General features: G+C 67.5%; 1 protein-coding gene across 1 annotated transcript in view; it reads left to right on the top strand.

The window, feature by feature from the left end:
- The window catches only part of GRAMD4 (GRAM domain containing 4), a 47,821-nt gene that overhangs the window by 7,376 nt on the left and 15,567 nt on the right, over positions 1 to 24,878 (top strand). The window contains 3 exon segments of the mRNA XM_079774576.1: positions 9,938 to 10,148; positions 12,181 to 12,301; positions 23,561 to 23,681. Coding sequence (XP_079630702.1) covers positions 9,938 to 10,148; positions 12,181 to 12,301; positions 23,561 to 23,681 — 453 coding nt within the window.

Raw genomic sequence — 24,878 nt, 5'->3', positions numbered from 1 at the left:
CAGACCACGGTCCTCGTGCACATAGAGGCAGTGGAACACGGTGTCACGGGTGTCCACGCACACACGCGTGTGAGCCCAGGTGCCCTGGTGCAGGGATGCTCGTGGGTGGAGGGGTGTCTGGGAGGGCCTCCTGGAGGAGGAGGCGGCTGCGGGAAGGAGCCTAGGATCCGGAGGCAGGGAGGTGAACAGACTGGGCGGGGGGATGGGGGCGTGCCTGGGAGAGGGCCGTGGGACGGACTGTGAGGACTGTGAGGAGGAGGCGTGGGCTCTCGGGCTCCTCCTCCAGCCTGAACGAACCCCCGGGGTGAGGTGGAGGAGGAGGGAGGATGCACTTCCGCTGCAGGGTGTGGCTGTGAGGCCGACGGGAGGGTGCCAGGGAGCCTGTGGAGCCTGGTGGGTCCGGGGACGGGGAGGGCGGCTGCCGGGGCCTGGTCCCTCCCCCCAGGTTGGCCCCCCCCCTCCAGCCCCATAGCCCCCGGGCCCTGGGCTGCTCCTCCACCTGCCGCCTCCATCCCCACCCGCCAGAGGGTGTGCCGCGTGCACGAGGGCCTGGGTGCTCCCCACGTGCCGGTGCCGGTGCCGTGCCAGCGTGTGCGCCAGGAGGTGACGGGGTGGGTGGAGGCCGGCCTTCGGCCCTGCTGCAGGCCCACGACCCCCACCGGGCCTCGCAGGTGTGTCTGTGGACACAGCTCGGCTGCAGGTGCTGAGGCCTGGGTCAGGGTCGGGGGGCCTGCCCCTGCACCCCTTCCCGGGGCCCCCTGTGGGGCTGTCGCCCTCGGGTGGACACGAAGGGGCATTCAGCCGGTTTTTTTCTGTCATAAAACCAGCGCCGGGGTGAACGACCTCGCCCCCGCCATTGCAGGTGGGAGTGGGCGAGGTTCCTGGAAGGAATCGTCACTCCACCGACATTGCCAAATCGCCCTCCGCTCCGCTCCGCTCCGCGCTGCGCCCCGTCCGGCACCCACACCCCGTGTCTGCCACCCGCCGGGAGCGGGTTCTGGGTGCAGCTTCCACTGTTTCTCTCCAGGGGCGGGTCCTGTCGTCCCGAGAACTGCCTGTTCTCCTGAGCGTCCGGCCCTCCTCCGGCTGTGACCGGTGCAGACACATGAGTCACCGGCCGCGGGCTGCCGATGTTTACCTTCGACCCCTGCGGGAGGCGGGAGGCGCCTGCCTCGCAGCAGCAGATCCTGTCTCCTCCTTCATTTACTGTGCGTCCCTCCTGCTTGGAGAGGCCCTGCCAGCCCCAGGGCTCTGCGTCCCCCCACAGCCCCCAGGCCCCAGCTCCCCCCACGGCTCCCCCCACAGCCCCCAGGCCCGAGCTCCCCCCACGGCCCCCAGGCCCCAGCTCCCCCCACGGCTCCCCCCACAGCCCCCAGGCCCGAGCTCCCCCCACAGCCCCCAGGCCCGAGCTCCCCCCACGGCCCCCAGGCCCCAGCTCCCCCCCAACTCCCCCCACGGCCCCCAGGCCCCAGCTCCCCCGCAGCTCCCCCTACGGCCCCCAGGCCCGAGCTCCTCCCCAACTCCCCCATAGCCCCCAGGCCCCAGCTCCCTCCATAGCCCCCAGGCCTGAGCTCCCCCCATGGCCCCCAGGCCCAAGCTCCCCCGCTGCTCCCCCCATGGCCCCAGGCCCGAGCTCCCCCCCCAGCTCTCCCCACGGCCCCCAGGCCCGAGCACTCGGTTTGCTTCCACTCCTGGCTGCTGTAGGAAGGGACGTGTGTACAGTCTGTGGGAGACGCTCAGTTCCTTGGGGCGCGCACCGAGGTGGGTTGCTGGTCACGTGGGACCCTGTCTCTTTGCTGAGGGAGCTGTGCTGCTGTCCAGGGCCCGTGGCTGCGGTTTCCACTCTGGCTGTGGCACTGGAAGGCAGGCCCGAGGGTGTGCCTGAGAACCCGGGCCTCCCTGCTTCGCTGCGGCCACGCTGGGCCTCTGAGAGCCGGCCCCTGGGCAGCAGGCCTGTGAGCAGTCCCGGTGGGCGGGAGGGGTGCCCTCCGAGAGCCGGCCCCTGGGCAGCAGGCCTGTGAGCGGTCCCGGTGGGCGGGAGGGGTGCCCTCCGAGAGCCGGCCCCTGGGCAGCAGGCCTGTGAGCGGTCCCGGTGGGCGGGAGGGGTGCCCTCCGAGAGCCGGCCCCTGGGCAGCAGGCCTGTGAGCGGTCCCGGTGGGCGGGAGCGGTGCCCTCTGAGAGACCCCTGGGCCGGAGTGACAGGGCCCTGGACCCCATCTTCCAATGGTGGTGGCTGTGACTTCCCCTCTGAACCGGTTTCCTTATCTTTAAGAGGGAGGGGCATCATAAGCATCCTAATCCTACCTAATAATAGACAAATATGCAAATTGACCATACCTCCGACACACCCACAAGCCACACCCACCATCCAATCAGAGCGAGTATGCAAATTAACCCATCAAGATGGCTACAGCCACAGAGAGCAAGGTTTCTCAGGCAACAGAGGGAAACAAGCTTTCCATAGCCGTTGCAGGCCTAAGCCTCCACTCAAGCTACAAAGTTTCAATTATAGAAGGTAAACAAATTCAAACAAATGGCGGCAGAATGGAGGTTGAGAGAGCAGGCCAGGGTTGCCACCAGCAACAGGGGAAGCAAAGCTTTCCGCACACCCTGGCCAGGCCCACCCGCTTAAGGCAACAAAGTTTCAGTTTTAACCCCAACACAAATGGCTGCTGACGCGGAGGGAGCCCCAGGCTTGGCTCAGCTCCAGGCTACAAAGTTTCATTTGTAGAAGGAAAATAAATTCCAGATACCAGGGCCTCCGATTGGGTTGCCAGGGGGCGTGGCCAGCCTGCAAACCACCACAGGCCCCTCACTCAGGCCGCTCTATGCCCCAAGGGAACCCCCACCCTGATCAGGGACACCCTTCAGGGCAAACCAGCTGGCCCCCACCCCTGTACCAGGCCTCTATCCTATCTAATAAAAGAGTAATATGCAGATTGATCATCACTGCAACACACAATATAGCTGCCCCCATGTGGTCAAAGATCCTGCCCCCATGTGGACACAATATGGCCAGCAGGAGAGGGCAGTTGGGAGGCAGCCGGCCTACAAGGGAGGGCAGTTGGAGGTGATCAACCCTGCAGGAGAGGGCAGTTAGGGGTGACCAGGCCGGCAGAGGAGGGAAGTTGGGGGCAAACAGGCTGACAGCAGAGTGGTTAGGGGGTGATCAGGCTGGCAGGCAGAAGCGGTTAGGGGCAACCAGGAAGGCAGGCAGGCAAGCAGTTTGGAGCCAGCAGTCCTGGATTGTGAGATGGATGTCCGACTGCCCACCGGGCCTAAACAGGCAGTCGGACATCCCTCCAGGGGTCCCAGATTGGAGAGGGTACAGGCTGGGCTGAGGGACAACCCCCCTCCGTGCACGAATTTCGTGCACTGGGCTTCTAGTATTTATTAAGTTCTTAAAAGCCAGGCCTGGGGTGAGGGGGGGGCCTGGGACCCAGCCTCCCTGGGCAGGTGTGTGAGGACCGAGAGAGGCTGGAGTCTCGGCCCGCTGGTTAGTGAACTCCCTGCGGGTGCGGACGCCGCCTCACCCGGCTGCTCCCCACCCTCGCTCCTCCCGTCACCCTGCCAGCGATCCTGGTGGGCCCCGACCTCCTTCCCCTCCGCAGGCACCCGCGCCCCACACTGGGACCCGGAACGGACCCGCACCTCGCGGGGTCTCGTCCGCTCCCACCCGGCTCCACCCTCTCCTTCTGGCAGGTTCGGGGGTGCCCGGCTGGATGCCCTCCTCTGCGGCCCACAGGCCGGCTCCGCGGTGCGTCAGCTGCCGTGCCATCGCCCCCTCGGGCCCTTCCCGCCCTCCGCTGTCGGGGGGGCCAGGGCAGCGCCTCCTGCCGCCCAGCAGGAGGCGGCGTCTGGACCGTAGTCGGCCTCATTAAATACTCCTGTTCCTCCTGCAGGTCTAGGACGTTCACGGCCCCCAGGTTGTTCTGTGACAGTCCCGGCCGGACCTGAGCCGTGCGGGCACGGGGCAGTCTGAGCGCCAGGGCACAGGGCCACGTGCCACGTACGGGGCTCGGGCGCGGCCTGGCTCCTTCTGCCTGCAGAGCCCGCCATGCTGTCGCCCAGTCAGACTGTGTGGGACTCACCGGTCACCACCCGGGGCCTGGCAGGGGCCTGGGCAGCAGGTGCAAAGAGGACTTTGAGGCTTTGGGTCATTTTAATGTTTCATGTCCCTGGACGGGAGTTGGTCGCAGAGGATGAAATCGAGGCTGGGCCCCTGCGCTGTCAGGCCTGCCCTGGGCCTGTTCTTTTCCTGACCGGTTGGCAGGAGATGGGGTGTGGGCTCCCCCTCTGACACGGAGAGCTGTGGGTGGAGTGTGGGCATCGGGGCTGCCCCGCAGGGTCCTGGGCTCGCTGGGCAGGTGAAGAAAGAAAGGGGCTGGGAGGACAGGACCCTCACCTGAGGCTCTCACAGGCTGGAGGGCTTAAATGCACACCTGGCTCACCTGCTCATCCCCGGGCAGGGGGCAGGGGGCAGGGGCAGGGGCAGGGCGCTGGGCACTGGGCCGGGACTGCACGGAGGGCTCAGGAGGGGGTTGGCGGGCTGAGTGGGGGTGCTCTGGGGACGTGGCCGCGGTGGGGCAGCCTTCACGGGAGGGCGGGGCGGCCCTGGCAGAGGGTGGGCACCGTGGTGGATGGCACCGGAGAAGGTGGTCTCTTCACTCCCCTGGTGGTTTGGCACTGGCCGGGCCCTGAGGCCAAGGGGCGGCCCTGCTGCAGTCAGTGTGGACGGGCTGCCGGTGGGCAGTGCTGTTTAGAGCTGGCCCCTCTGCTTCAGGCGGGACGCGGGGGGCAGGGCTCAGTGGGGCAGCCCCCGGCACACGCCCTGGTGGATCCTCACCCAGATCCTTCTGACCTGGAGCCCGGAGGGTGACCGGCTGCCCCGGCCTCACCTCGACGGCACCTTGCCCCTCCCCTTTTCCTTAAGAGGATGGGTGGTGGCGAGGCCCGGGCTCGAGTGTGCACGGTCAGGCCACGGGAAGTGGGACCTGCATGCTCCCAGGAGCACAGGTCCCTGCCACCTGCCCGGCTCCCCGAGTGGGCCACGTCGTCCTGCCCCCGGGAATCCGTGTTCTGTTAGGTGCGTATAGCCAGCCTTACAACAGGGACGGTGACCGAGGTGGCCTCGGCCACTTGCTTTGTGAGTAGCGTCTTGTTGGCACAGCCACACGGGGTCCACGGCTCCAGCAGAGCCGAGACGTTATGACAGACTGGCCACCGGGGTCGAGACGTTCCTGCCTGGCCCTTGACGGGACCCGCCCTCCAGCCCTCGGCCCGTCCCGGAGGCCAGGGCGCTCCTGGGGCCTCACAGGGGTCCCACAGGGCCCGAAGGTGACGAGCAGGGTGTAAGGGTGGCTGTCGGGTCCGACCTCCTTGCTGCTGGCCTCGGGATCAGGAGGCTGGGGCCTCAGGGTCAGGAGGGGTGGCCCAGCCCCGGGGCATAGGGATGGCCGTTCTTCCGTGCGCCCCGTCCTCCGGGCCGGGCCCCATGAGCGTGGTTATCTGGGTCCCGCCTCCCAGGGCTGGCGTGGCCCCTGTGGTCCTCTCAGGGACTCGCATTCTGCCCTTTGACCTCTGCCCCTGAGCACAGGGCCCTCGTGCCGGTCGAGCTGTGTGCTGGGTCAGGGGAGACGCTGCTGGGGGGAGGAGCTGGGGTGCTGAGCAGGATGGCCTCAGCGCCTCTTCCCCGGCCCTCCTGTTCCCCCAAAAGCCTGGGAACGCAGCCGCCGTCCCACCCCGCTCGGACCTCAGGGTTCGGGGCGCCTCCCTGAAGACAGGCCTGGCAGCCGGCCACGTGGTCAGCTGGGACCAGCTTGGAGGGGGGGCGGGGGGAGGCGCTCGGTTCTCCCCCAACATCCGTGACTCCGGGGACGTGGTCTGTGACGAGGGTGCTTCCTGTGGGAGGACAGACACTGCTGATCCGGGTCCGCGGGGGAGACCGGCCCGGAGGGGAAGCCGGGCCGGAGCAGCCGGAGAGCGTGCGCGCTTCCAGAGGCCGCGGGACGCGGGGGACCAGACCGCTCTCCCTGAGCCCGGGCTGGGAGGGGAAGCCGGGCCGGAGAGCGTGCGCGCTTCCAGAGGCCGCCGGACGCGGGGGACCAGACCGCTCTCCCTGAGCCCGGGCTGGGAGGGCAGCAGCCGCTGTGGTTTCCAGTCCAGCCCCAGACGCGCCGCCTTTGTGTCCGCGCCATTCAGCGGGGCCCCAGGCAGCGCTGGTGTCGCCCGCCTGCTGGACTCGGTCCCGCTGCGCAGGGCCCTGCGGCCGCCGCCGGGAGCCAGGAGCCCGCTGACCCGGGCGCAGCCCCAGGCGCCTCCCTGGGCACGGGCCTGTCTCGCCCACTCTGGCCATGGTCTCGGGTCCCTGCCGATGGCCTGGCTCTGAGCAGGAGCCGGGGTCTGGCGTGGCCTCAGCCAAGGAGCATTGACCAGCGCGTCTGCTTCCCCCTGGAGGTAGGGGTGGGGGCTGCGGGCCCTGGGCAGCTGTCGCACGCTGAGGGCTGCTCACCCTGACGGTGGGCATGCAGCGAGCTGCCCAGGCGGACGTGGGGGGGAGCTGGGTGGGTGGAAGGACCGCGTTTGGGGGAGGGGGTGTCTGAGGAGGGGGCTTCCTCCCGTGGCCTCGGGGAGTGGGGGGTGTGCAGGGTGGGCTGATTGGATAGGGGAGGGCTCGATGGGGGACAGGCGGCAGCCGCAGCCGGAGGGCAGGTGCAGTGAGCTGTGGAGGCCGCGCCCGCTCCACACTGGCCCTGGGCTTCTCTCTGGCTCTCGGTCGGTGTCTGCGACCCGGCCCTCCGTTCCCTCCCTCCATCTTCATCTGAAAGTTGGGGGGTGTCCTGTGTTGGATGGGGTCCCCCACATTCACGTGTAGCTGGAACCTGTGACACTGACCTTCTGTGGAAACGGGTTTTGCAGGCGTCATCCTGACGGGTCATCCTGGGGGCGGGCCTGCGGGCTTCCGGGCAGCCGGGGCCGTCCCAGGGGGTGGTGGGTGCTGGGGTGCTGTGGGGTCTGGTCCCGCTCTGGCAGCAGCACGCGCTGTTCATGAGTGTGAGGTGCCTAGGAGTCAGGGAGGGGCAGGGCGGCGGGGATGAGCCTGGACCCCCGGGAGCCCCTGGCTCGGGCAGGCTGTGTCTGGACCCCCGGGAGCCCCTGGCTCGGGCAGGCTGTGTCTGCACCCCCGGATGTGGGCTGATGCAAGTGGCCAGCAGGAGGAGCCGAGGCTGGGGTGGCTGGAAGGACGCGCCCCGTTGGGTAGCCAGCGCACACGGCCCCCGGCTGGGCCCGAGGCTGGGCGCGCGCTGCATGCTGATGGCGCGGGGCAGACACTCGGGCTTTGTCCCGCTCTGCGGGGCCTCATTTGCTTGCAGGAGCGGAACTGGGCAGGAAGGCGGCCCCGCTCGGGGCGTGTGAGAACCCGGCCGTGGGAACCCCTCGCCGAGCCTGCGGGAGGGGAGCCATGGGGGCCAGACGGGCGCTGACCGCTCCTCTGGGGCGTCAGCTCCGGGTCCGAGCCTCAGGGCCGGCCTGTCTGACGCTGGGTGATGGGGAAGCTCCCGTCTTGGTGAAATGACAGGAAGTGGGTCTCACAGCTGCGTCTACCCATCCGGCGCATCCTGGCTGCTTTTCATTCACAAAGCAACCGGAAGGCCTGGCGGGACGCTGGAGAGAAAGGTTGCAAACGCCCGTGAGCCCGCACCTCCCACGGTCCGGGCCGCCTTTGGTCTCTGTAGACGCGTTTGCCGGCACAGTGGTTGGGGGACAGCGAGGTTTTATAATGGCCTTGGTCACTCCCTGGGCCGGGTCCCACGTGGTCCCGGGGCTCCCTCCCCGCCCTGTGGAGACGGGGACCCGCTGGCAGCTCGGTGGTGCCGCGCGCGGTGGGCGCCGGGCCTCTCCACGGGGGACGTGCTCCGGGGCTGCCTCCCACGGCGCGCTCTGGCTCGCGGCCCCGTAACTGGCCCGGCGCGGTCCGTCTGTTTTAGAACCGAGGTGCGAATCGCTCGCTGGCCGTGGCGCTGCGTGTGGAACCGGTCCCGTCGCATTTTTTAAACACGCGGACGTTTGCTCTTGTCCAGTGACCGTTACACGCTTTTCACTTCGTGCTGACGTCTTCCGTCTCTTAAACAGACCGTTACCCTCTCTGGGGACTTGATAGCACTGAGTTCTCTTTTCTTTTGGTTTTTGTGGTTTTTTGTGTGTTTTTTTCAAGTTTATGTAACCTTTCAGCCCATCGGGAGTTCTCTGCTCTTCACACACGTTGTCCAGAGGGCTGCCCCCGCCCGCCCCCGCCCCTCCCGCAGGCACCCTGCTCTCCCTGAGTCCCGTGGTGTTCGCACCGGGGCCACTTCCGGCCCCTGCATGTCCCCAGAGCTCCGAGAGGCGCTGTCCCAGAAGCCCCGCGGCCCCTCCCCGGCCCTCACAGAGCAGAGCGAGTCCTGGTGCCTCTGAGCGGGGGCCTGACCCGAGCAATGATGCCAAGGGGGGCGAGGCCCCTGGAGGGCGGGGCAGGCACGTTGGCTGCGGACGACACCCCGGGTGTCATGACGGTCCTCAGAGCCTCCTGGCATCAGCGGTCGGAAACAGGAAGCGCATCTGCCCCCCTTCCTGTTCTCCGTGAAGTCCCCAGCGGGGCGGGAGGCCCGCTCACGGTCCCATCCTGCTCCCCCCTTCCTGCCGCCTCGCGTGGAGACCGTCATCCCGTGCGTTGGGTGCTGGCCCGGGGCGGCCTCGTGTGCGTCATGGGAGCTCCGGGCGCCTGTGTCTCTGTTCTTCCCACTGAGGGGCGGGGGTGGGGCTGGGCTCGGGGTCGGCGCAGCGCAGGCTCTGAGCCTCGGGGTGTGCGGGGGCCCCCACTGCTGCGAGCACCCAGGGCTCCTGGGGAAGTCGGGGGCTGGCCCGTAGCCAAGCGGGGAGCTGTGTGCCGGCACGGGGGTCGGGCTTGAGTGAGGCGGCTGGCCGTGCAGGGGAGGCCCACGCACACCCTGGCCCCTGGAACTCGGGGTCACCTGGGTGTTCCGGGCGCAGTTCGGGCGGAGAGGAGGGGGCTGGGCACTCCATGGTGTGTCTGTCCCTGGGTGTGCACGTGTGTTTAAACGTGTGTGTTCATGTGGCAGCCCATGACACTGCAGTCTCGGGCCCCGTGGAGGCAGGCGGCTGCCGGCCCGCCAGGCGAGGGGAGAGCTCAGAGCGGGAGGCTCGGCCGTCTCGCAGCCTGGCCGCTGAGACGCCCCGTGCCTGGCGTCTGGGCGGTTTCTGGGGTTTGTGGCTGCCCCAGGCAGTGCACGGAGCCACAGCTCTGGCCTCGTTCATTTTTCTAAAACGTACACTTATTGATGTCAGAGAGGAAGGGAGAGGGAGAGAGAGAGAGACATCAGTGATGAGAATCATGGGGCGGCTGCCTCCTGCACGCCCCCCACTGGGGATCGAGACCGCAACCCGGGCGTGTGCCCTTGGCTGGAATCGAACTCATGACCCTTCAGTCCGCAGGCCGATGCTCTATCCACTGAGCCACACCGGCCAGGGCTGGCCTCATTCTTCACGCTCAGAGAACTGTTGAGGAGTGTCAGGCCGGCCCTGTCCTCCCCACCCTCAGCTGCCCCCCCTCCCCCCACCAGCTGCCCTGTGCACGGGTCTGGCCCGTCTTTCGGGTGGAAGGTCCCCTGAGACCCTTGCCCCGTCCTGCCCCGCGGGGCTCGGTGGACCCACTTTTGCACGCAGCCTGGCAGGGAGCCGCCGCCGCCCAGCGGGTGGGTGCATGGTGGGAGCCACGCCTGGTCTGGCTGCTCCCTGCGGGCAGGGCTGGGTCGCAGCCTGGGTTCTGGGCGCGGGGCCGTGTGTGCGGGAGGACGCGTCCTCCAGGCAGGCGGTGCGCCATGCCGGGCAGGCGGCCCGCGGCGAGTGACCCACGGCCACGCCCCCTCTGCTCCCGCAGGGACCCCGAGCGCCATGTCAGGGTGAAGCAGCGGGGCCCAGTGCTGAACATGCTGAGGAGGCTGGACAAGATCAGGTTCAGAGGTCACAAGCGAGACGACTTCCTCGACCTGGCGGAGTCTCCCAACGCCTCGGACACCGAATGCGGCGACGACGTGCCCCTGAAAGTGCCTCGGACCTCGCCCCGGGACAGCGAGGAGCTGCGGGACCCTGTGAGTACCCCGGCTCCGGGCCCGGACGTCCCCCTCCACCCGCTGCAGACCCGGGCGGGTGTGGGGTGCCCACCCTCAGGTCACCAGGCTGAGTGTGGACTGGGGCAGGAGCGACCTGCCTGGTCCTCGCCCGCCCACCCGCCCGGCACTGGCCTGGCCCCTCACCCCGCGTGTCACTGGCGGGGGGTCCTTGGTCCCACGCCGGGCAGCACCCTTTCCTCTGCCAAGCGCTGGCGCAGCAGCTGGTCCTCCCTCCGAGTGGGGGGTGGCTGGCAGACTCCTCAGCGGAGGTGGTGCTGAGGCCCAGGCTGACTCCTGGGAGAGGTAACGCCGAAGGGCCACAGACAGGGCACTCTGGAAGCTTCCGCCCCCCGGCCTGCTGCGGGGGGCTCTCTCACGCCGCCCTGGGTGACCTCCCGGCGTGGACACCGCGTTCGGGGCCCGTGGGTTTCCTCCCCGAGCACCTGAGCCAGGCGTTCTGTGCGGACGCGGCCTGTGCCCGCCTCCCGCTCCGTGTGTTCTGGATGCTCCGTCAGGGAGCCGCCTGTGTGCCTGGCGGGATGAATAATTTACTGGCACTGCCTCCTGAGAGCCGCCGCTCCCGCCAGGCGCTCCCGGCCAGGCCAGGCCAGGCGGCTCGCCGTGCCCCTGGCGCACCCCGTCACAGAGCACGCGGCTTGTCTGCAGGGGCCGCGGGGGGTGCTGTTTGGCCGGCATCAGCCTGGAGCTGGGGCTGTGGTTCCGGAAGTTGTCGGGGCCGAGGGTGGGCCTCTCGGGAGCAAGAATCCCACATGTGGCTCCAGGCTGTGTGTGTACATGTGTGTGTGTATCCATGTGTGTGTGCGTGTGAGGCGGGATCCCGCAGAGTCCACAGTCTGACTGTTCTCCACGCTCTGTCCATCTGTCCCGCCAGGCCAGTGGCAGCTGCCTGCGCCCAGGAGCTGTCTTGATGGAGACCCTGACTCTACCCGGAGCCCGGCCCTCCCATGTGCATGTGCGTGTGCGTGCACGTGTGTGTGTGTGTGTGTACGCGTGCACATGCATGTCTGAGTGCGTGTGGCAGTGACAGCACAGAGGGTCAGCAGGCGGGGGCAGGTCCGTCACGGCCACGAGGCTGGGGCTGGTGCCCGTGCTCCCGTCCGGGCACCATGGCGGCCACGGCACTGTCCTAAGAGTGCGGGCCCAGCGCGGCTGCGGGACGGGGCGGGGGTGGGGGTGGGCGCCCAGGGCCGTGTGAGCCAGGCCCCATCCATTTCCTCCATGTGTTTCTCGGGGCCCTTGCTGCAGGTGGGGGGTGGCTGGTCGCAGGATCCCACGGGAGGGGGTGCCCTCGCTGCAGCAGCCTCTCCCCCAGGACACTCGGCGCCTCGGGCCTCGGCCGCTCCCGCGAGCTCCGTGCCCCCAGGTGGCTGGTGTGTGCCATCCGGTGGCCGTTACCAGGCCGCCCCCCGCGGTGTGTGTGCCCCACGCCCTCCTCCGCTCGCCCAGCTGTCCTCTGGCTCTGCTGCCGCCCGCCCGGCGGAGGCGGGGACAGGAGCCCTGAGTGGCTGCTTGTGAGGCCTTATTATGGGGGAGTTGGCCACCTGTGTGTGTTTAGGTTCCTTTCTCTTCGTTGTGTGTGTTTATTGTGGTGAAATACACATCACATGACACCTGCCACTTGAGCCATTGTTAAGTGTGCAGCTCAGTGGTATTTGCGTACAATCACGTGGTTGTGTGGCCGCCAAGGGAGGATGGGCGGGGGGACAGGTGGGTTTGCTGGTGGGCATGCGCGTCTCCCTGGGGTGGGGCGGGGGAGCCACTGTGCCTTCCACCACCCCGGCCGGCCCGGGGTGAGGCCGAGGCGACCCGATGCGGGCCTTAAGGCCGAACCCGTGCCTGCCTTGTCTGTAGGGTCCGGCAGGGGCTCCGGGACGCGGGGTGGACACAGGAGGCTTCGAGACGGCTCCCTGAGCGCGTTCTCTCTCTCTCTCTCTCTCTCTCTCTCTCTCTCTCTCTCTCTCTCTCTCTCTCTCTCGGTGTTTCCCTCCAGGCCGGTCCGGGGGCCCTCATCATGGCCGCGGGAGTCCAGGACTTTAACCGGACGGAGTCTGATCGGCTGAACGAGATCAAAGGTCACCTGGAAATCGCCTTGCTGGAGAAGCACTTCCTGCGTGAGTACTGCGGGAGGGCAGGCTGGGGAGGGAGGCCAGGACGCCAGCCTCCGTCCAGCCGGGCAGGACAGCTCCCCTGGACTCCTGTGGACAGGTGTGGCTCGTGTGGATGCCCCACACGCCTCTCACCTCCCGAGTCCGCGTGTCCCTCTGCTGCCCGCCAAGCCCAGCTCTGGCGGTGACGTCTGCTCCCGGGGCAGAGGAGAGTGTCTCCCCGGAAATCGGATCATCCCAGCGGACGCGGGCCTGTGTCTCCGGCCCTTGACGCGGGCCTGGCGCGCCGTGTGTTCTCTCTGGTTTCCGCAGCGAACCGCGAGGCACAGCAGGGGCGTGTGTGTGTGTGTGTGTGTGTGTGTGTGTGTGTGTGCGCGCGCCCACAGACCCTGTCTCGTTCCACGTGCTGCCTTGGATCCGCTCGCTGCCCCTGTGTCACTCCCTTACTTATTTATTTTTATTTATGTTTTTATTGATTTCAGAGAGGAAGGGAGAGGGAGGGAGAGAGAGAGAGAAACATCCATGATGAGAGAGAATCATGGATCGGCTGCCTCCGGCACGCCCCCCACTGGGGATCCAGCCTGCAATCCGGACCTGTGCCCCGACCGGGAAGCGAACCATGACCTCCTGGTTCATAGGTCGACGCTCCATCATGGAGCCACGCCGGCCGGCCCCCCAGCTTTATAGGTGAGGAGACCCAGGCCCGGAGGGCTAAGAAAAGAGTGGCCCTAGGTGATGCCCTCAACCAGGCACGCACGTGGCCCCTGCGCAACACGGCTGAGTCGGGGTGTGAGCGACCCTGTCAGGGAAATGCGGGGGGACAGGCAGCTCCGCCCTGAGCACCCTGAACTAGTCACGTCCAAGCCACGCAGGGCTGCCCAGGCCCCGGGGAAGGGCCACAGGCGGCCACCTCCTGCCTGACCCCCTGGGATAGTCTCCCCTTCTGTCCTGTGTGTCCCTGGTTGTTCGCGCACTGAGCGTGGTCTGAGCCGTACCCGTGGGCACTCTGCTCCCAGCCACACGGGCCTCACCCGCAGGTGAAGGCGGGAAGCCGCGGGGTGCGCGGCCTTCTTCTCCCGGGAAGCGGGTGACGTGTGTCTGCATTTCTGCACATGTCCCGCCGCAGGTCTGCAGTCCTGTCTTCCCCCCAAACCCCTTTCCTGGTCAGCTCTCCCCTCTGCAGGTGTGTGTGCACGTGTGTGCAATTAGCTCTCTGTGTGCACACGTGTGTATGCATCGTTAAATCTGCATGTGTGCACTATTAACTCCATGTGTGTGCATATGTGTGCTAACTGTGCGTGCGCACATGCATGTGCTGTTAACTCCGCATGTGTGCACGTGTGTTAACTCCACGTGTGTGCACGTGTGTGCAGTTAACTCCGTGTGCATGCATGAGTGTGTGCTCCATTAACTCCACATGTGTGTACATGTGTGTGCAGTTAACTCCGCATGTGTGCATGTGTATGTGCTGTTAACTTTGCGTGTGTGTGCACTTAACTCTGCGTGTGTGCACGTGTGTGTGCGCTGTTAGCTGAACATGGGTGTACGTGTGTGTGCTATTAACTCTGCATGTGTGCCGCTAACTCCACATGTGTGCCTGTGTGCAGGTGTGTCCCACACAGCCTCGATCTCCCTCGCGCCTGAGGTTGGCAAGCTGCTGGGGGAGCGGGCGCAGCAGGTCTGCCTGGGGCTGCGGTCGGTGATGGGCCTGCCTGACCAGGTCCTCTGACCGGTCCTGTGACCGTGGCTTGTGCTGGGTCCGCAGGGGGACGGTGTGCACGGCAGGACAGGCCGCTCGGCCAGTGCGGGTGGGAGCCCGTGTGCGGCTGCTCTGGCGGCCGAGCCGCAGAGCCGGAGGAGTCTGCCCGCGCTCGGCGGGGATGCTGCCGCATCAGCAGACGAGCCTCGTGAACGTGGCTGTTGCGGGTCAAGCGGCCAGATTTGGCCGTGACACACGTGTCCGTGAGCCAGCTGAGCCAGATGCCGTCAGCGAGTGGGGCAGGGTCTGCGAGAGCCTCTAACTCGGGGCTCCAGGGAGGGGCAGGGGGTCTCTGGGGGGTCACCAGGCAGGGCAGTGGGGAGCGAGTGTCCACCAGGTGGGCAGGACCGCCGGGACCCACGGGGACACCGTTTGGGGCCGCCCGGATCCGCGTGGACAGGAGAAGAGGCTCCTGGCCTCGCCGGCCTGTGGTCTGTCCTGTTCGGTCGACTCCGTCCCCGCGGCCCCGGCAGCTCGCGTGGCCGAAGTGGGAGCTCCGTGTGCACAGCCTGGGCGGCGCTGACGGGCTGCTGGCTTCTCCTCCTCACTGAGGGTGCCTTCCCTGATGTCAGCGAGAGGAGGAGCGGGACAGCCAGTGTCAGAGAGGTGTCATTCGATTGCCTCCGTATACGCCCCGCCCGGGGGTCGAACCCACATCTGGGTGTGTGCCCTGACCGGGGACCGAGCCTGCAAACTTTCGGCTCCAGCCCACTGGCCGGGCCGGGCATTCTTTCTTAATGATGGAAATTTCAGAGAGAGACACCAAGAGCGAGTCACGTTCTCCCCCACACGCCACCCCCAGCTTCCGCCGGAGTGTGAGCCAGGCCAGGCCCCTCTGTCCCCTGCGCCCCCACGGCCCCGCCCCAGGAGTCCCTGCCCACCCTATCGTGTCATCTGTAAATGTTTCGTTAGGCAGCTCGCTTTGTTTTAAGAACGAAAGCCGCGGGTCTGACATCACCACGGAAAAAAACACAAGTTTTTCTTATATCGTCAGCTTTCCCACGTAAGCTCACGTCTCCCCGCTGCCTCCACATCCTCCCTCAGCAGCCTGCGTGCGCCGGGCAGCTGCGTCCCCTCAGTGCTCACCGCTGGTTCTCTTTCGGCCCTTTGTGGGGGGCCAGGCCCTCTGTGGGGGCCAGGCCCTCTGTGACGGAGTCTCCACTTTGGACTTTGCTCAGGGCGTCCCATGGATTCCACACGTGACCTGTCATGTTCCTGTCCCTCTGGGCTGATGGGAGGGGTGACCTTGGGGGGCCCTCCCTCGGGGTCCCCACCTCCGTCATTATGGCTCTGTGCCGTCATTTCATGAGAGTTTGCGAAACAGTGATTTCCGCCTCCGCCTCCTCTCTCCCTCCTCCCTCCGGTCCGTGTACTTTATTTCCTGTACCTTTGGGTGGCCCTGCGCAGACACACGTCTCGAGTTCTAACTCACATGTGTTTCCTAAACGCAAGCGCATCCTCTTGTCTAAACACGGCGCGGTAACCAGCCTCAGGAAGCTAAGGTTAGCGGGTGCTGCTATCTAACCTGAGGTCTCTCTCTACCTTCCCTTGTTCCCATGCGTCCTTATGGCGAGAGAGAGCCCGGATCCCGCGGCACACTCGGCCCGCCTCCTCTCTCCCGTAGCCTGGAACGGATGTTTCCCATTGGATTCGTTAGAGCGAATGGAAGGGAGGGAGGGAGAGAGAAGCATCGATGTGAGAGACGTGGTCGCCTCCCGAATGCACCCGGACTGGGGCTGGGGATTGAGCCTGTAATTCACTTATGTGCCCTGGACCGTGAGTCGAACCCGAGACCCTTCGGTCCGTGGGGCCACGCTCTAACCACGGAGCCACGGCCGGGGCTGTCTGTGTGTCGCTGACTGAGGCCACTTGTTCTGTAGCGTGTCTGTCCCTCGGGTTGGTGTCTGCTGGCCCCTCATGACGAGGTTCAGGGTCCGAGCGTCGCGGGGGAGGCTGTGTCCTTAGGAGGTGTGGGTGCCGTGCTGTCGCGTTGTAGAGGCCTCTTCAACATGAGACGCATCCCGACGCCGTCTGAGGTCTCGGGTCCCGTGCAGAGTCGGGTTTCTCTCTGCGCCCCATTCCCTCTCTTTCCCGAGATACCAGTTGTCTTTCACGGTTGGTCCTTCCGGGTGAAATCCGTGTGACACGGGCACCCAGGCTCATGTTTCCCGGTCTGTGCATCGCTGAGGCCAAGGTGTGTGTGTGTTCTTCCTCCCCGCAAGGAATGGTGGCCCGTCCTCGCCTCCTTCCCCTCGCCGGGCCCTCGAGCTCCCTCCACCGTGGGCCTCGGGGTGTCCCCTCCCGCGCTCCCCCAGTCCGCGCTCCCCCAGTCCGCGCTCCCCCAGTCCGCGCTCCCTCCCTCACTGCTGTGCGGACGTGGCCTGCTTTGAGCCACGGCCCGGTCCATGGAGACCTGTCCGTTCCCCGTCCACGGCGACCACCCCGCCTCTGGCCTGTAACGTAGCTGCTGGTTCTTGCCAGGCCTGCCACACGGTTGCCTGTTCTTACCAGGCCTGCCACACGGTTGCCTGTTCTTACCAGGCCTGCCACACGGTTGCCTGTTCTTGCCAGGCCTGCCACACGGTTGCCTGTTCTTACCAGGCCTGCCACACGGTTGCCTGTTCTTACCAGGCCTGCCACACGGTTGCCTGTTCTTACCAGGCCTGCCACACGGTTGCCTGTTCTTACCAGGCCTGCCACACGGTTGCCTGTTCTTACCAGGCCTGCCACACGGTTGCCTGTTCTTACCAGGCCTGCCACACGGTTGCCTGTTCTTGCCAGGCCTGCCACACGGTTGCCTGTTCTTACCAGGCCTGCCACACGGTTGCCTGTTCTTACCAGGCCTGCCACACGGTTGCCTGTTCTTACCAGGCCTGCCACACGGTTGCCTGTTCTTGCCAGGCCTGCCACACGGTTGCCTGTTCTTACCAGGCCTGCCACACGGTTGCCTGTTCTTACCAGGCCTGCCACACGGTTGCCTGTTCTTGCCGGGCTGCCTGTGCCTGGTCCTCCACCGGAGCACCCAGCATGGTGCCTGGGACCCGTACGTAGCCGCTCAGTGAGCGAGGAATGAGTCGCCGAAGCCCGTCCGAGCTGGGATGGCTCAGGAGAGCTGCCTCCCCCCACCCCCCGCCCCCCACTGTCGGCATTGTGAACACTGACACACTGTTCCCCGGGACCCACAGAGGCGTTTTAGTTGCCACTAACCCTGCGTGGTGTGTGGGCGGGGCCGCCCCGCGCCTCCTGGCCTGCAGGGGGACGGTTGACGCTGGTGAGGAAGGCGCCTTGGTCCGGAGTTGGGACCCAGGCTTCTCGGGCTCGACAGCCCCCAGCGAGCGGCTGGGGTGAACCCCCGGCGGTCAGTGTTAACGTCCGTTCAGTCACCGCAGCGCTTTCTCGGACAGACCAGGCTCTGCTCCGGGAGAGGGAGCAGCCGGCGTGCGCCGTCCTCGGTTATTGAACACGAAGAGAGCGATGTTCCCCGGAGAAAGGCCGGGATGAAGGATGGAGGCGGGACGCTCCGCTCACCGCGCTCGGCCTGGAGGCGGCCCCCGTCCGTTACAGGAGCGCGTAACCAAACCGCCAGCACCGGGCGTTTCTGCAGCCGACGGTTCCTGCCTTTTAGCACCAACACGCGCCTGCCGTCCTGGCAGGAGCCCGCGCTTATCGGGCGGCCGCCTGCGGGGTGCGGGCTCGGGAGGGCTCCCCAGGATTGGGTGTCAGTGGTTTGGCGTGGAGTTCGGACCTGGGAGGCGATGCTCAGGGGGCGGCAGGGCTGTGACTCCCTGGCTGCCCCGAGGCCTGAGGCTTCCTCGCCCACGTGGGTCCGTGTTGCCAAGCTGTTTCCTGTGCTGACCCCGGGCCGGCTGGAGGGCCCCCAGGTTCCACGGCCCGGGGTCTGCAGCCCTCGGGGCAGGACTCCACCATCTCTGGGCCGATGAGATCCGCCCGTGGGCTCCCGATGGACGCAGCCGGTGGAGAGCGAGGCTGGGAGAGGGCGCCCTCTGCTCCCAGCCCCCGGGGCTCCTGGACGCCCCTGCCTGCGCTGACCCCCGTGTCGGGGCGGCTGGCTGTGACCCTGCGGAGGGGCTTCTCTGGGAAGCTGGTCAGGGAGGCAAATGGCAGCCGGCGGCCTCCTGCGGCCGGAGGGGCCCCCTGGACGCCCAGGATCACCGAGGGCCCTGAGGGAAGGGAGGTTCGGGCCGGTGTGCGAGGAGAGCGAGCAGGACCTTTCTCACAGCAACGTCTTCTGGGAGCTGCGGCTGCTCGGCGTCAGGAGGGGCGAGGCGGCCTGGCCTGCGGGACGGGTCAGGTGTGGTGGGTCAGACCCTCCGGCCACGCCCGCAGCCGCCCCTCTGCTCTGGTTGCGTCGGTGACGTCGAGCTGAGAGCATAACTCCCCGCGCCCGGGACGGGTCGGACAGCCCTGCCCCAGCGAGGTGCTCATCGCTGAGCGGCTTCTGCCCCGCACGGGGGACGGCGGTGGATGACCAGCAGACAGGGAGGGTTCGCAAGCGGTCGGAGAGCCGAGGTGAAGACACACGCCAGGGTGAGCCCGCGTCCTGTCCCGTGGAATCCGTCCGGGAGCAGCGTGAAGGGGCCCCTAGGAAAGTCGCCGCCGGACCCCGGGGCCTGCTAGCGTTGCGTCTTTCTAGAGCGGTGCCCACCGGTCCTTCACAATTCATGGCGCATGTTCCACCCTGACTCCTCGTCCAGGCCGGCCCTGAGGACAGGGGCCTCCCGTTTCTCCAGCTCACCGTTCGAGGGGAGACCTGGGCTCCCCCTGCTGCCCCGGGGCCTGGGCTCGGGATTGGGCTGAGGGGGAAGCCAGCGAGGAGGCTGAACACACCCGGCTCCGCCCAGGCCCGGCCTGGGAAGATGACGGGGCCGGGGGAGCGTTACGTCAGCTCTGCGCCCTCATCGTCTCCGCTCTGGGTCCCACCCCACCGAACACCCCACCAGCTCCCTGGGCTGCGGAAGGGTGGGTGTGGTCCCCACTCCCTGGTCCTCCCCTGAGCTCCCGTGCGGGCAGCGGGCAGAGGAGCTGCCAGGCCAGCATGCCTTTCCCATCCTCTGCCACCGCCTGGGCGTCCCCTCCTGCGGAACCCTCACCTGCGTGACCAGGGACGGGCGCTGCGCGGGCAGGTGGCGGGAGGGGTTCTTAGGAACGTCCATCCCTTGGCGTTGTTCTTGGCGGCGCTGGGCCTGTCGGGTTGTGTGCCAGGCGGGCTCCTGCTGGCGGCTCTCCTTCCCCAGGTTCAGAAAGCCTGGGGGCCCGTTCCTTCCTCCCGGGGCTGGCGGGGGCTGGCGGGGGGCCGGCCGGCCGCCATCGCGTGAGCTGAGGCCCGGCTCCCTCCGAGTCCGGGTGCTGTGGGCTGGGGGGGCTGGAGGCCCCGGCCAGCTTGCTGACCCGCCCTCCTCCCCCACCCGAGGCTGGAGCAGGTGGGTGGGCCCCTCGTGGGGAGCGCCCTCGACGTCCGGAGCTGGGTTCCTGCTTTGGGGGCTCCACGTCTGGGGCTCACTGTGCCCCGTCCTTTGAGAGCCGTGGCCGGCACCTCCACAGAGCGTGGGGCTGAGGCAGGACTCAACCTCCCCTCGTCAGGGCCCCTGAGGCTCCTGCCAGGGGGGCGGCTGCTGGGACGGGGCTGCAGGGGCTTCCGGGTGAGGAAACGAAGCTGTAGGAAGGCGGGCGGACGTCTCTGTGGGTTCTCCGGGTCCCCATCCCCACCACGTGCTGCTGCCCGCTGCTCTCCTGGGAGGAGGGCGGTGGGGGGTGGACAGGCGCGGCCGGTGCCCCGGGGGCCATCCTGGCTTCCCTTGGATGCCGCAAAGCTGGCGGCTCGCTCTGCTCCCGTGGGGGCCCCGTCGAGGGGAGCGCAGCGAGGGACTCACCTCTTACGGTACCAGCTTCTCTCTCCGGGGACACCCTCTGGTCCTGGAGGGTGTTGGGGTCCTGACTCATTCCGGGACCGGCATTGTGGCTCTCCTGGCCTCCCCCAGGCTCCCCGCCCCCCTCCCCGCCGGCTGGCCCCGTTGTCTGCCAGGTCAGCAGCTGCTGCGGAGCCCTGAGCCCCTGTTCCATGCTGCGGCCACAGGGCCCGCGCTCTGCAGAAGGAGGCATGTGGCACCGGGAAGGCCTGCGCGGGGCCTGGAGGCAGAGGCAGCGGCCAGGGCCCTGGTCCCCCCGGGAGGCGGGGAGGGGAGGCTGCCTCTGAACCCCCAGCTCAGCGCCGTGAGGCGGGAAATTGGCTCCTGTCTCTTTTCTCGCTCATGGAGGAGAGGAAGCCGACGGCAGGCGTTTGTAGTGCCTCTGTCCTGTGCGAAGAGCCGCTGTGGTCTGTGCGGTCGACCTCAGTGTGTCACCGCGGGGAGGGAGCACGCCGCTACGTCCACGTCCTTGTCGAAGCCAGCGTTCCAGGCGCAGGGAGCGCGCTCCGAGGAGCAGGAGCGGCCTCAGAGGAGCTGTGGGGGCGGCGCTGGGTGCTGATTTAGCTGCTTGTGCCACCGGGGAGCGGGCGCTGGGCGGAGGCACTTCTCACAGCTTTGCCGGAACTGGGACGAGCAGGTCCTCAGGCTGTGTCTGGGGGCTGCTGTCCCTGCAGCGCCGGCCTGGGGTGCCCACTGCTTCCTCCCTGGCTGGGGAGACCCCTGAGGCGGGGGCCTCGGGACCTGGGTGGGGAGCGTGTTTGTTCAGCTCTGCAGACCCAGGGCAGGGGCAGGGCCAGGGCAGGGGCAGGGCAGCTCGGGGGCTGAGGAGTGGAGGACCCGAGGCCCTGTCTGCAACCCCGCGGTGTGGGCCCGTCTGCCCCTCAGAGGCAGGCGCAGCGCCTCCCACGGGTCGGGCAGGGATCGCTGTCCCGTGTTCACACCCTGCCCTCGGCCAGCCTGGCTGCCGCTGCCACGTGGTGAACTTGGCTTCGCGTTGACCTTTCTGATGAGGGACCTGGAGAGGGAGTTCGGGGGCAGCCGTGTTCAGGAAAACGTGGCTCCCCGTCAGGGATGCTGGTGGGGCCGAGGGCCATGTCTGGAAGGAGGAGGTGTGGGGCTGCGTGACCTTCAGATGGGACGGCTTCCCGTGGGAGCGGGCGGCATCCCCAGCGCCTGTTGGGGGGGGGGGGACCTTCTCCTCGGGGCAGGGTGCGGGGGGCTGAGGTCAGGTGCCTGGAGCAGCCGAGCCCAGCAGGCGGGACAGGAGGACCGGCCTCCAAATATTTACCGAGCGACATCCGGCACCCCGCAAACCTAAACATTTTTCCTTGGGCAGTGACGAAACCCAGCCAGTCACGGACTCCCAGATGGGGGTGGGGGGTGGGGGGTGGGGATGTCCAGGCGCCTCCCTTCTCCTGGGCACCCACCCAGGGGGTGTCTCCTGACCGCAGGCCTCTCCTCTCTGGTCTGGCCCCACTCTGTGCCGTCAGACAGGGTCCTGCGTTCAGGCACAGCAGCTTCTGTAAACTGGCCGGTGCCGGGGCCTGGGCTGTAGGTCAGGGCCTGGGGCTGTAGGTCAGGGCCTGGGCTGTAGGTCAGGGCCTGGGATGTAGGTCAGGGCCTGGGGCTGTAGGTCAGGGCCTGGGGCTGTAGGTCAGGGCCTGGGGCTGTCGGTCAGGGCCTGGGGCTGTCGGTCAGGGCCTGGGCTGTCGGTCAGGGCCTGGGGCTATAGGTCAGGGCCTGGGGCTGTCGGTCAGGGCCTGGGCTGTCGGTCAGGGCCTGGGCTGTCGGTCAGGGCCTGGGCTGTAGGTCAGGGCCTGGGCTATAGGTCAGGGCCTGGGGCTGTAGGTCAGGGCCTGGGATGTAGGTCAGGGCCTGGGGCTGTAGGTCAGGGCCTGGGCTGTAGGTCAGGGCCTGGGCTGTAGGTCAGGGCCGGGGACTGTAGGTCAGGACCTGGGCTGTAGGTCAGGGCCTGGGGCTGTAGGTCAGGGCCTGGGCTGTCGGTCAGGGCCTGGGGCTGTCGGTCAGGGCCTGGGGCTGTAGGTCAGGGCCTGGGGCTGTCGGTCAGGGCCTGGGGCTGTCGGTCAGGGCCTGGGCTGTCGGTCAGGGCCTGGGCTGTCGGTCAGGGCCTGGGGCTATAGGTCAGGGCCTGGGGCTGTCGGTCAGGACCTGGGCTGTCGGTCAGGACCTGGGGCTGTCGGTCAGGGCCTGGGCTGTCGGTCAGGGCCTGGGGCTGTAGGTCAGGGCCTGGGCTGTAGGTCAGGGCTGGGGACTGTAGGTCAGGACCTGGGCTGTAGGTCAGGGCCTGGGGCTGTAGGTCAGGGCCTGGGGCTGTCGGTCAGGGCCTGGGCTGTCGGTCAGGGCCTGGGGCTGTCGGTCAGGGCCTGGGCTGTCGGTCAGGGCCTGGGGCTGTAGGTCAGGACCTGGGGCTGTAGGTCAGGGCCTGGGGCTGTCGGTCAGGGCCTGGGGCTGTCGGTCAGGGCCTGGGCTGTAGGTCAGGGCCTGGGGCTGTCGGTCAGGGCCTGGGGCTGTCGGTCAGGGCCTGGGCTGTAGGTCAGGGCCTGGGGCTGTCGGTCAGGGCCTGGGCTGTCGGTCAGGGCCTGGGGCTGTCGGTCAGGGCCTGGGGCTGTCGGTCAGGACCTGGGCTGTAGGTGGCCAGGCCAGGAAGAGAAGCTACTACATCACCCTGAGCATCTGGCCGTCCTGCCCAGGCCAGCGAGGGTGTCACTGGCCGCAGTGAGGGGCGGTGGAGGCCAGCCTGCAGCCCTGGTCACTGGTCAGACCTCGAGGAGAAGTCCTGGCTCTCACCGAGGGCCCTCGTCACCCAAATGCGGTGGAACTGGTTACGTTTCTGGGTCTCGGGAATGCCTTCGGGACAAGAGCAAATGTGCCTTTTCCTGTGGGATTTCCATTTGCAAGGCCTCAGCCTGCCAACCCGGCTACCCAGGTGACTATGATCGTCACCTGCGCTCCATCCGGGTGGTCTGTGGTCTGACCGTCACCTGCGCGCCATCCGGGTGGTCTGTGGTCTGACCGTCACCTGTGCTCCATCCGGGTGGTCTGTGGTCTGTGACCGTCACCTGGACCGTGGCCACCACAGGCCACACAGCTGATGGCGGGTAGGAACAGGACCTAGCTGGCCCTCGGCCTCATTGGACCCCCTGCTGTGCAGTGACCCCCCCACCCCCGCGGTGAGTTGGCCCCACCCTCACTGTCGCTGCGTGACTCAGATGCTCGTGGGAGAGTTCATTCCTGACTTTTCCAGCTTCCAGAGGAGCTGCATTCCTTGGCTCCTGCCTCCTCCTTCCGACTTCAGAGTCCGCAGGGGGCATCTTCCGGGCTCTCTCTGACCTCTGACCTCTGACCCTCCTCCCTCTCAGGATTTACGTGATCCAGAGAATCCAGGACACTCTCCTGTCTCGAGATCCTTAACGTCATCACGTTTGCCAAGTCCCTTTGTCCACGTGAGGTCACGCTGTGTCCCCGTCAGGCAGCGAGGGCTGCACGTGCCCGCAGACCGGCCGCCCGGGCCCTGCAGTGGGAGCGGGAGCGGGCGGCTCACCGGCCTTCCCTCCGCAGAGGAGGAGCTCCGGAAGCTGCGCGAGGAGACCAACGCCGAGGCGCTGCGGCAGGAGCTGGACCGCGAGCGGCAGCGGCGGATCGAGCTGGAGCAGAGGGTGCAGGAGGTGCTGAAAACCAGGTGAGGGGGGCGGGGGCAGGGGCGGGTGAGAGGGGCAGGTGAGGGGTGTGGGGGCTGGGTGAGCAGGTGCCCAAGGCCAGGTGAGGGGTTCAGGGGCCGGGTGAGGGGGTGCAGGGGCTGGGTGAGGGGATGCAGGGGCCGGGTGAGGGGTGCAGGGGCGGGTGAGGGGGTGCAGGGGCCGGGTGAGGGGTGCAGGGGCGGGTGAGGGGGTGCAGGGGCCGGGTGAGGGGTGCAGGGGCCGGGTGAGGGGTACAGGGGCGGGTGAGGGGGTGCAGGGGCCGGGTGAGGGGTGCGGGGCGGGTGAGGGGTACAGGGGCCGGGTGAGGGGTACAGGGGCGGGTGAGGGGGTGCAGGGGCCAGGTGAGGGGTGCGGGGCGGGTGAGGGGGTGCAGGGGCCGGGTGAGGGATGCAGGGTGGGTGAGGGGGTGCAGGGCTCCTCTGGACCCCCAGGCCCCGCTGAGGTTTGCCTGGAGCTACACCTTTCCCACGTCCCGGGGTCCCTGCTGGACTGGGGTTGCTGGGAACCGAGGGTCAGTAGCCCAGGCCAGCGCAGAGCGGGGTGGCGTGGTTGGGGCTGCGGCATGGAGGAGGGCGTGGCCAGAGCCCCGGGGCAGACCCCGCCCGGGGGCCGGAGCCCAGCGCTGTCAGGGCCGTCGCCGAAAGGCAGGCGGACAGTCAGGATCCAGCTGCTCCGGGAGAGGGTTCGGGCCGGGGGGCCGCTGAGATGGGTGTGGCTGGGCCGCGGGGACAGGAAGCCAGGCAGGTGGCTGGCACAGGGCGAGCGGCCTCGCGTGGTGCCGGGTCATCGGTGTCGGGTGTCTGTGCCAGCGGCCAGGGAACCAGCGGTGAGAGCTGCCGGTTCCGAGCTCCACGGCGAACGCGGAAGCAAACGTGGGAGAGCGAACAGGAAAGAAAAGACTTGCGCGCCTGCGAGGCACGTGCTTATTTGGGCCTTAACGCTACCAGACCGCTGTACCGACTTTTCGGTAATTTCCGAGTCTCTGGTGACTCCTAATTTTCGGTACTTTGCCTAGACCTATTTTCTACAATGTCTCCAAGTTCCATCTCATTCTAACCACTTGTTTGCATGTAACTAACATTTTTCTGTATCATGTTGACTTTTCCTCTTTAATGCTCAGGAGCCCAGGCATAGGGGACAGTTAGGTTCAGGGCCTCAGGTCTGGTGGGTTAACGAAG

The sequence above is a fragment of the Cnephaeus nilssonii genome, assembly GCF_951640355.1.
Source record: "Cnephaeus nilssonii genome assembly, chromosome: 6".
NCBI classification, from domain to species: Eukaryota; Metazoa; Chordata; class Mammalia; order Chiroptera; family Vespertilionidae; genus Cnephaeus; species Cnephaeus nilssonii.
Note: the sequence above shows the minus strand (reverse complement) of the source record. Positions and strands in the feature narration are given on the sequence as shown.